Here is a 12,547-nt window from a genome sequence, read left to right on the forward strand (position 1 = left end):
TTCCACTTCCAGTTGAGAAGAGTTGTATTATTCCTCCGATGGGCTCAGGCTTGATCCTCTTGACAGTGATCGTACTGGCAAAGGCAAAAGCTCCGGCGTCTTGATGGGTGGAAATAAAAATTCATCAAATGTTCCACAAAGTCCCGAAAGATAAAAATCTTTAAATATATATATAATGTGAGGAATGGAGTGGCTGGCCGTCCGGACATAGATTGTAGAGAGAAGTGAGTCAAGAATATTAGACCTATCAGCTTTTATAATAAGTGGCTATGTGACAGAAGGTAGAACGAAAAGTATTCACTAATTTGAAATTAATTCAAGGGAAGGCTATTAAAAGAAAGATGATCTAATATTAGAAGGTAACGTTTTTCTAAGCCTACCGAAATATAACTGGAGTGAGATGAATTCAGTTCTTACTAAAATAAAACTTTAATAAAGTAAATTGAATAATGTGACAGTCAAATAATAAAATATTAATTTTAGTCTTCTTTTTTCACCCATGTATAGATATTAGACTGTTAGCACCATATCTTCACCAATTTTGCTCATGTTAAAGATGTTACAAAATGATATGGCTCTGAATTAACATATTTTGTATCTGTATAGGTTTTGCTGAAGGTGAATGCATACGCAGCTATATCTTTGTATGGTGCTCTCTGCATCATAGCTACTGTAGCAGCATTCTTTTTGCCTATAGAGACCAAGGGTAGAGACATGAAGGTAAGGCTTTTGACATTGTTATTGAAACGAGTTCAAAGTTCATTCTGTCATCACGAATAGACCACAAAATATTTGGGTGTTCCAGAACATGCAGTTATTTCCTTCCCCCCCCCCCCCCCCCCCTTCCTTAAAAAACAAAAACATCAATAAAAACAATAACAACATTTGGATCACTGGGTAGAAAAAAAATTCTTTTCCTGCAATTTTAAGCTTCAACCTCAATTTTGAGGGCAGATGTTCTTTTAGGACGACCAAAGAGGCTTGTCCTGCCAAAGAAAATTCTTTGTGAAAATAAAAATGATAAACAATTTGATATAAAAAAGCCTCTACCAAAATCCAGTCATCAAGTTCTTCTGCCCAATCAAATATTTTAAGTTGGATGAGAGTGATTCAGTTAAAACTAAGGAATTGCTAAGTTGAATAAATAAATAGGAATAAATCAGAAAAAAAAACAATCAAAAGATAATGATAATAGATGAATAAAAAAGTTAGTGACGATAACAGTGTAATGTACACCGTTAACCCTCGGTAGCCACAAGAGCATTATTCGGAGACTTTTTCCTTTTCTTAATTTTTTATGTGCTTCATGGTATGCCACTCATTGAAAGGTCATGGGTTCGAGTTTTCTGGTGCATTGTTACAGTATTTTACTTATATCCTCTCACCAAACTCAGGTGTAAAATGAGAGCCAGACAGTTAATTGGCGTCGTGTCTCGTCCTGCATGTTAAGTGTTGCTGTTGGCTAGGGATCCCTTGTAAAGCGCTTTTAGGACATTAAGTGGATATTGCACTACATAAATGCTCAAATTTTTGTTATATTGTTCTTTTTAAACATCCCTTTGTCTATTTTACTTATCCTACAAATCAGATATCCAACACTATTTGTCTAGAAAGAGCCATGCCAGATAACAGGCAGTGGACTGTATCCAGATTGTATACAATTTTCTTATAGAAATCCCTCCTTGTGGTTATGCACTAAACCAATGGTTGTCAACCATTTTTGAAATCGTACACACTTCAAACTTTTACTTAAAAGCTTCTACACCCCAGTCATCACAAAATACTAAAATTGCAGCGACTGGGAACAAATATATCTTGAATGAATGAATGAATTTATATAGCGCCTAGATCCACAATGTGCTCAGCGGTGCTTTACAATATGCAAATAAAACAAAACAATAAATTAATAATTCAAGCATAAAATCTATCATATTTGAATAGCATCAATCAATTTGTAATTTAATTACCACGTACTGTGCTACAAGATGAAAATTTAGGATATCTATAATATGTAGGTCTGATAGAAATGTTAAACATCACATGATTTTCTAAAGAGATGTGTTTTAAGTCTCTTGTGGTAATAAATATGATATCAAAATCCACTCATGGCTAATCCATTACATTTACAAAGATGCTTTGGTAGAGTGACTACATTGTTTCATGCCTGTATGTTATACACCTCAAATACACCCAATCAGAGTGGTACACCTTAAAAAAATTTGGGACTCTCTGGGATGTGCAACACACGCGGTTGAAAAGCACTGCACTAAACCTTCATTGTCATGATCAGAGTTCAAATACTGTTAAAATTAAAAGATATGGCAAATAATAATGTTATTCACATTGTAATTAATTGAGATGAGGTGTCTTGTTTTAGTTTATATTCTTATCACACCTTTTTTTATATTTTTTATTGAGGCCAAATGTATATCACAATTTAACCCATGCTTTTATTCGAATCCCTCCGTTTAGGACTCCAGTCACGAGGTTACCAAAAAGATTGAACAGAAATAATAGCAACCTGTCCATATGAAATCGTTTGAACAGAAAGACAACCCGTTTATAATGAAGATAGGCTGAAAAGAAGCACATCCTATTCATATGAAGATTATTGACATATCATCTCAGGCCGTTCTGGTTCAGATGGGATTTTCTCCAATAATAAATATAAAACTCTATCATATTTTGATAATTTCATTATAAATGTATTTATATTATGCATGCATGCATTATATACTTATTTCATGGAGACACATTCTAATATCGAGTGGAAGGGGCCATTTTATCAGTCATCGACTATTTTTGCCAAACAGCTCTTCCATTTTTATGACACGCCAATGACTTGTCTTGTATCTGTGAGACTCTTTACTGGATTTCTTTCAAATTCAAAATACAATTAAAACATAAAATGTCTTTTGTCACAGACTGCTTGTGGTCTTGTGATAAGGCACTCAACCTCTGACCTGTAGGCCCCTTGTTTAAGTCCTGCTGTGACAGTGCAAAGTTGAGTCCTTGGGAAAGGCTCTTTACCCACAATATTTCATTGTAAAATGAAAACTGGCCTTTAACCCATTTACTTACCATCCATAGGAAAATCGTTACAATACAACCAACAATTTTCTCATTCTGACATCACAAATTATAAAGAAAATATTATGTTCCAGCGATAAAAATTAGACACTGGACAATTATATGTATAGATTGTACGCGTTCCTTTTCTGTTTGAGTAGAAACAAAAATAATTTGTGTTGGATGGGTGTGAACTTTCAGGGAAAATTCTGAAAATGGCTGGTAAGGAGAGAATTAAGGCTTTGTCCCTGTCAAAAGACAAAAATTGTAATAGCGCCTCACCGTACATGAGTGCTACAAGTGCTTTGAGCTCATTTAGTGGATGTTGGGCAATATAAAAACGTGGATTTTTAAAAAAGATAATTTATGTAAACATAATAAAAGAATGAACAAATTGTCTAGTCTTTGGTAGATTTTTGTATGAAGCTTGTGAAATATTTTGCATAAAATGTTATCATTTACTTCATTTGTTATCATTTCTATATTTAATGTTTGTAAAAAAAATATTAGTTTAGTACCCCTCTCCCCCCGATGTTGTGATTTTACCATTGCATTTTCCCGTCGAACCATGGAATATTGAATATATAGAAAATGCGACGGTTTCTTTTTTTGTGAAAATGTGACATTTTCTTTGTTGTGCTCAAATTGTTACCATGTTTTCAAATTGGCTCATTTATTTAGTCTGGTGGTTTTACTTAAACTTTTTGGCTCTGTTTAAATTCGGCTCATTCTCTGGCTCACCGTATCATTGGCCCACATGAGGTCAACAGTTTTAAAAAGGTTAATTTCAATCAGGGTTCCCGCGGCCTCCCTTAAATTCAAGGACTCCTTGACAACTCATAGATTTTGATATTACTGAGAAAATCTCCTTGATAACTCCTTGGATTCTCTGAATCCACACCATCATCAACATCGTCGTCATCATCATCATCATCATCATCATTAGTACCACCACCAGTACAACAACCACAACATCATCATCACTACTACAACCACCATCACATCACATCTCCACACCACCACTACTACAGCCAGCAGCACATTACCATCCCTACAACCACTACTACAACCACCACATCATCATCACTGCATCACTACCACTAAAACCACCACATCGCCATCCCTACCACCACCACTACTACTTCAACCACCACATCACCATCTCTACCACAACTACTACAACCACTACACCACCATCTCTACCACCACTACTATAACAACCACCACATCGCCGTCCATACACCACTATTACAACAACCACTACCACATCACCATCCCTACCACCACCACTACTACTTCAACCACCACATCACCATCCCTACCAATACTACTACAACCACCACATCACCATCCCTACCACTACTACTAGAACTACCTCATCACCATCCCTACCACCACTACTACAACAACCACTATCACATCACCATCTATACTACCACTACTACAACAACCACTAAATCCCAATCCATACCACCACACCTACAACCACCATTACATCATTATTCCTACAACCACCACTACAACCACCGCCCACCACACCACCATCTATGCAACTACTATTACAACCACCACAATGCCACCCCTACCACCACCAATACTACTGCAACCAGTGTTGCAAGCGCCGTAAAAACCCTTCAAATAAACTTAGCGCAAATCTCTCTCTCTCTCCCTCTCTCTCTCTCTCTCCCCCCCTCTCTCTCTCTCTCTCTCTCTCTCTCTCTCCCTCTCTCTCTCTCCCCCTCTCTCTCTCTCTCTCTCTCTTTCTCTCTCTCCCTCTCTCTCTCTCTATCTCTCTCTCTCTATCTCTTCACACAACTACACACGCACGCACGCACGCACACAACACACGCACACACACACACACACTCACACATATACAGACACACACACAGATAAACATACACACAGATACACATACACACACACACACAAATCAATAAATTGTGCTCATTGGATTAATTTTCATGTTCACCTTCCAGTACTTGCCAATATTAGGTCATCACAAATACTTTGACCTAAAACTCTAGCCTCGTTAGTTTTTCAATTTACTTATCACTACCTGCACTTTGAGCACACTCTCTCTCTTAAACAAACACACGCACTCACACACACACACACACATACACACACACACACACACACAATTCAGTGTAGTTCACTTTTCATCTTCCTATACTTACCAAAGATATAAAATCACAACCACTTTGACCTCAAACTCTCGCTTCCTCTCTCTGTCTGTCTGTCTCTCTCTGTCTGTCTCTCTCTCTCTCTCTCTCTCTCTCTCTCTCTCTCTCTCTATATATATATATATATATATATATATATATATCTCCTCCTCTCTCTCTCTTTCTCTCTCTCTCTCTCTCTCTCTCTCTCTCTCTCTCTCTCTGTCTATCTATATATCTATCTATCTATGAACCTATCCATCTATTTATCTATCTATTAGTCTCTCTTTCTGTCTTCAACACACACACACACACACACACACACAATTCAAATCCATTAAAATGTTTATTTCTAAGCAATTGCCAATATGAAACATACATTAACTTAGTTTGATTCTGGATAAAGCATTTGTCACCCACATTGAGGGGGGATATTCATTTATCATGCTCATTTAGAGCCGCAGATAACCTTGTGAAACGTGTGCATAGTATTTCTCCTTTGTTGGTCCACATTTCACACCACATTGGTCGCACGTGAGGTTGTGAATGAAAGAGAATTCTGAATGGGTTGGACGAAAATGATCTGGGCTGTAAAAAGATTGCAGTCTGGTTCAGGCTTGTTGTGTAATTGAAGGAGGGCTCTGAGGACCTTATCGTTATCAAGACAACCTCTGGTGCCGATGTTCGACCGCAATACTCTTACAGTGAATTCTAGTCTACTGTCACTTGACAACTCCTTAGGAACCCAAATTACCCAAATATAGTGAAGAGGGAACGTAACCAGGTGATCAACCATGCATTCCTTACTAAGGGCTCCCAGATTGGGTAGAAAAAGTGCAGATAAACGGTCCCCAGTTACCAGGTAGTAGTGACATACAAACTCAAAGAATTCAGAAAAGACTAACTCGAAATGGGTGGAAGGTGAAATGATGGTTTAGACAGTAGAGGGGCCTGACAGGGTATGGGATCTTGACCATATATCCTGGTTGCAGTCATGCAAGACCATAAGGCCCTGAATGGTTGAATGCAAATTCAATGAAGTACACTCAGTTCTTTACCTCGTAGTTTTTCACTTTCATCTTTCTGTACTCATCACTACATTTACTTTGAGCACTCTCTCTCTCTCTCTGACACACACACACACACACACACACACACACACACACACACACACATACACTCAAAACAATAAAGTTCACTCAATTCTTTAGCCTTGTTAGTTTTTCACTTTCATGTTTCTGTACTTATTACTCCATGCACTTTGATCAATCTCTCACACACACACAAACATGCACACACACACACACACACACACACACACACACACACACACTATTAGCTCATCACAAATACTTTGACCTAAAACTCTAGCCTCGTTAGTTTTTCAATTTACTTATCACTACATGCACTTTGAGCACACACTCTCTCTCTTAAACAAACACACGCACGCACACACACACACACACACACACACACACACACACACATACATACACACACACAAAATCAGTGTAGTTCACTTTTCATCTTCCTGTACTTTCCAATGATAGATCAACACAAACCCTTAGACCTCGAACTCTCCTTTTCTCTCTCTCTCTCTCTCTCTCTCTCTCTCTCTCTCTCTCTCTCTCGCTCTCTCTCTCTCTCTCTCTCTCTCTCTCTCTATATATATATATATATATATATATATATATTATATATATATATATATAATATATATATATGTATATATACCATGAAGTTTATTGTTCAATCAAATGCATTGATATCTTCAGATAAGTTGAAGAAAAGTAAATTTGACGACCTTACATTGCTGTGGAAGCAGCAGTCAAGGAGTTGAGTTGCCTCTACAAGTGGAGAAACTAACTTTCGAAGGAAATTTATCTTTGTCTTTAGCCTAGAATTAAAAATAATTCACCTTGGAAACTCCTTGAATTCCACAATGGAATTGCTGTAGGAGCCCTGTTCAATATGAAATTACACAATAAAAATACACAATGAAATTGTGGGTGTCTGATGAGGCTGTGATTTCGTTGCAGGTTTAGCATTGTCTCTGAATGGAGCCAACATTTTTATTAATAATCTCTCTGTATGTGATAATATTTCCAATTTTTATATCTCATGATTTATTACTCTTGCGGACGGGTGTATTTCTTTCTTGATATTCATGATTTTCTTTTTGTTTTTTTAATTGAAATAATATTTGGCTGTAAATTTTCATTTTTACAGAGCAATAATTCTTTGATTGTTAAGTTATAAAACAAAAAGAGTTTGACACTGTTATGGTCTTTTTGGACAATAATGATTTATCGACAGATCTCTTAATTTTGGATATTTCAATAATTGTCATGTCTGGGGACAATGCAGAATTTTTTTTCTGTCTTTATACTCATTAATTGTGTTTTTTGGTTATTCAGATGTCTTTATAAAACAGTCTTGATTACAGGAACAGGCGGGTGGTTGGATGGGAGCATCACCCTTGAATCGTATACCTATGATGTTCGCATGGTGTACGATCCGATAGTGATGTCGTTTCTTCTTCTCTACTAGCTATCTGCTTCTTGTTGTGATTGTATTTTTGACAGGGATATTTTTTTCCTGTAAATCTCTGCTGTTTGTTCTTGGTATTTATAATTTGCTATGATATCTTTAGGTTATCCTTTGATTGACATTTGTACTTTTTTGTTAGATTGCTTGTTTTTTTGTTTCAGCGGTCTCTCATATAACCTCAATTGTGTTGGAAGAGACCTAAAGCAACAACAAAAAAAAAAAAAGGAACAGATATGTTCAGTTATTGACTGTTTGCGATTTCATGATGGATGCATTGAGAATCTTTGTAAAGAAATAATTTCATTTGTTTAATTCGTAACTTTATTTCTATTGAAGAAATAAGAATACTCTTCACCCTATATACATACCACTTTTTACTTAATTTTTGCTGATTGCTTTTTGGGCGAACAAGGGGGGGGGGGGGGGGGGGGGGGGGGTTGAAGGGTTCTAATATTTCCATGTTGCTCTCTATTTTTGTTCATGATCTAAAATTGCTCTTTTTTTTTTTCGGGTCCTGGAAGGGGTTCTTAGCTGAGAGGGAGTGAGACAAATGGATAGTTCCTTGTTTTTGAGAGATTATATTTTAGTGGCAAATAAGTAAAGAGAGAAATAAATAAAATTTTAAAAATGCTGAGATGGTGTTATTTTAGTGCAATATACCATCACACTCTCTCTCTCTCTCTCTCTCTCTCTCTCTCTCTCTCTCTCTCACACTCACACACACACGCATACACACATACTCAGATATAGATAGGGACAATTTTTCTTTTGCTCTCTATTTCATGCCAATGTTTTTTATTCTTTTTGTTTGTTGTTAAAAAAAATACTCAATACACCTTTGTTTGTAATTTGCACTTTGCTGTAATAATACTGACTTATTTGTTGTACGTTTGTTAATTTACCTGGGTGTTCAAAATGTTGAGGATTGTTTTCCTTTATTTTTCATAATTCTAGGTCTCAATTTTGTGAACTATCCGTTTATTACTTATGCATCAATTGTTAGATTATTAAAAACATTTTTACAAGGAAATGGAGGAAGAAATGCTCATTTGTGTCCACATTTACATTTATTAATTGTAACTGGCAAGTTTTCAGCTACAAATCTGTGACTCAAATCTGTCAAACGAAGAATAGTTAAGGAAACTGTTTAGCACCCTTGTTTTCTTTTTCCCCAAGAAAATATAAATATAACATCATATATTGCTGCCCACCACAATGTCCATTCCCTGCCGTGGTGTGGTGACTTGAGCGCCTTGCATGATCCGGAGGGCTATACCAGCAGGTTCAACCATACTGGGACAGCAAGGTAGAGCCAGACAAATTATATGGACAGGACAGATAGTGTCAGCAGTCTTGGATGGCAGACTATATATACGAGAAGAAATTACAAGAAATCAACACGAGACGGATGTGCTGGGCCTCTGGCGCATAACAGCAGCACAATGCTTTACACTCAATGATGAAGTGAGCGAGCATGAAGAAGACGAAGAAGAAGAAGAAGAAGAAGAGAAGAAGAAAGAGAAGAAAAGAAGAGAAGAGAAGATGAAGAAGAAGAAGAGAAGAAAGAAGATATATTATTGCTTAAATTTCAATTACGATAATATTTGTTTTATTCTTTTGGCTAGAGAAATAATAATCGATACATAGACTTATTGCAAATTTTTCATCAGAAATAATTAAGAAACTTGGTATTTTTCTCACTTACATTTGTCCTGTATATCATATGTATCAATTCAGCTTTTTATGCTCATTTGATTTAGGACGACAATTTGTAACAATATTTATATATTTCTTGTACATCTCTGCTATCAATTTTGAGATTTTATTTAAAACATCAGATTCATGAGAATATCTCCATTCTCTCTAAAAATATACCAAAAGCTGATGGCACTTGATAAATTCATGACAATGCAATTCATATCTTAAGAAACAGAGAAGAGTGTCATCACACCTCCTATATATTTTCATTATTTTAGATATAGTTTGAAATACTGGCATGGCAGTTTTTTTGCATTGCAAAATATCACTGATTTGCATTGCGGCTACAAAACCTACAATTTCATTTGCAAATTTTTGAGATTTTGCAAAGAAAAAAAACAAACACGTGTAGCACGTGAAAGATAATCCAGAGTAGTTTCTTTTTTATGATCTCATTTTCTTCCTTTTTACTGGCGCTGATATGACCTTACATTTGTTGCAAGTGCCGTGAAACCCTTATAAACAAACAGATACCTTTCTCTTTCATGAACTAATTATGGGTTTTTCCTAAGTTTTGCAAAAATTTGGCAAATTTTGCTGTTTTTAGCTTGCAAAATTTGAGATTTTGCTTACAAAATTTGGGATTTGTTTTTGCAAAAAACTCCCATGTCGTGAAATTGGACAAATGTATCTTTCAAGCATCCGAGCCTAACCAAATTATTGCTAAACAGAGACCAATTTGAAATTTTTTTCTTTTTCACCTTTGTTATACTAACTTTTGATAATCGAATAGAACTTATCTCCATAAGTCATCAAATCGAAAAGAACTGCATTGTATGTCGTGTTGACAAGTAAATGTTCTCTACAAAAAGTCATTTAAATGTTCTTATGCATACTTTTTGCCCAGACTGTGGGGTTATACTATTCAATGCCTATTTAATACAACAGTGTGGCGCCATCCATTGCCAAGCATTCACTTTTATTACATTTACTCATTGTTAATAGACACTTGTAGTAACTTGTGAAAACATCTTGTAACTTTATAAAGAACTAGCTGTAGTAACACCCGTTTATTTTTTATTTTTATTTTTAGTCTTTTTGCTTTGCTTTAACCAAAAATATGTCTGAGCAAAAAAATATATATCTAAGTAGCTTGCATTTCATTAAAAAAACGTGATTTTGCTGTACATTTTATGTCATGGTTTTATTTTCATCACTTGCTTTCCTTTTCAATACTTTCTTACATACTTAAAACACCTATTTTGAAAATCATTGAAACAATTCATGATCACGCTATTGGTGTAGCTGTCGCATTTGTATTTTATTTATTAAGTCAATCTAGGCCGACAACCTATACACATCATAGTAGTTGTCATTGAATGATCATTTACAAGGACTGCGTGGAAAATTAAATTTATTATTCACTGTGCGCTTCATCTTTTGTAATTTTAAAAATGTGGAACAAAAGCAAATTTCAAACACACTCTATAGCTTAACGAACAACTTTTACAATTAATAATTGAGTATTCATTGACATTTTAAAACATTGGGAAAAATGCACGTTATTATGTGTCGATTGTGAGAAAATGCTATTGGATTTTTAAATTGTAAATATAATACAACTTGATTTAGATTTTTGGGCAATTTCTGACGATTTACTTTTTTGTGAGATAACAAAGATTTTTTATTGTATTGTTTATATTTATATTCGATTTTGCCATGTGAACAAAATGTTACAGTAAACAAGATTATGTATTCTGTCTGTTATGATTCTTTTTGCTTTTATTTGTCTGTTTTTTGGACTTGACCTTGATGTTAAAGAGCATGATATTCCCCCTACATTTGAAGATGTTGCTCTTACTCAGGAAAAACTAAATATATTGTTTATTAATTAATTAATTTATTCCTTGGATGGGAACCCTGGCCTCCCAAAATGGGTGGCACTCACTGTGTCTTTTATCCCCTTATAGCTGTTTTCCAATTTGCTTTCTGTCTTTGTCTTGGAATGAGATTACTTGGTTTTGTCCTGGCCCTGGCCGGAGTCCTTGGCTGGGAGGGAAGCAGTCAAATGCATAGTTATTGTTTTGGGAGATGATATTTTTTACCTTGTAAATCATCTCTCTGTTATGTATTATTATATTTGTTATTTTGAATGTATAATATAAGCATTTGAGTGTATTCTTCTTTGTTGGATCTTGTGCTTGTGTCTAGATGAGACTTATAGGTGATCCCAAACTAAGTACATTGATAGTATGCTCTTGGAACCTAGATATGATCCCTATTTGTTCCCAGTTCCCCTTTGTCCTACTTTTTCTGGGATGCTTTAATTGTAATTCTCGAATTTGACTATCCCATTTTCTTCCTTTTTTATTGGCTGATATAACCTAAATGTATTGCAAGCGCCGTAAAACCCTGAAAAACAAACAAACGATATATTTATTTATTCATTCATTTTTAAATTTATTTACTTATTTATTTATTTATTAATTAATGATTTGTTTATTTATTCATGCATTTATTAATCACAATTTTATCAATCAATTTATTTATTTTCTGGCGGGTGGTTGGATGGGAGCATCACCCTTGAATCATATACCTATGATGTTCGCATGGGTGTACGATCCGATAGTGATGTCGTTTCTTCTTCTCTTTACTAGCCTATCCTGCTTCTTTGGTTTGTGATTGTATTTTTGACAGGGGATATTTTTTTTCCTGTAAATCCTCTGCCTGTTTGTTCTTGGTTATTTATAATTTAGCTTATGATATCTTTAGGTTATGATTTTGATTGACATTTGTACTATTTTTGTTAGATTGTTTGTTTTTTTGTTTCAGCGGTCTCTCATATAACCTCAATTTGTGTTGGAAGAGACCTAAAGCAACAAACAAACAAATATTTATTTTCTGGGATTAATCATTTCCCTGTAGGGTTTCAAGTATATCTTTCACTTATCTTTCAGTAGCCATTCCCTTGATGCGATGATTTTAAGTAGTTTAAAGCACATAGAGCTTATTTTATTAATTTTTTTTGATGAAAGTGAGATGAAGTGAAAAAAAGGCCATTTATT

General features: G+C 35.1%; 1 protein-coding gene across 4 annotated transcripts in view; it reads left to right on the plus strand.

Moving 5' to 3' along the window:
- Positions 1–4,432, plus strand: part of LOC144967355 (synaptic vesicle 2-related protein-like) — a 24,860-nt gene extending 20,428 nt beyond the window's left edge. For 2 of the 4 annotated variants that reach the window (XM_078904462.1, XM_078904463.1), the window contains 2 exons: positions 607–720; positions 2,473–2,647. In XM_078904462.1, the coding sequence (XP_078760588.1) occupies positions 607–720; positions 2,473–2,514 (156 nt within the window). In that variant the 3' untranslated portion in view covers positions 2,515–2,647. Of the gene's footprint in view, positions 1–606; positions 721–2,472 lie in introns of all 4 variants that reach the window. The other 2 variants (XM_078904464.1, XM_078904465.1) reach the window with 2 other exon arrangements.
- The last annotated feature ends 8,115 nt before the right edge of the window (positions 4,433–12,547 follow it).

The sequence above is a fragment of the Berghia stephanieae genome, chromosome 3 (genome assembly GCF_034508935.2).
Source record: "Berghia stephanieae isolate SIO BIC M18660-M18661 chromosome 3, UCSD_Bste_1.3, whole genome shotgun sequence".
Taxonomy (NCBI): domain Eukaryota; kingdom Metazoa; phylum Mollusca; class Gastropoda; order Nudibranchia; family Aeolidiidae; genus Berghia; species Berghia stephanieae.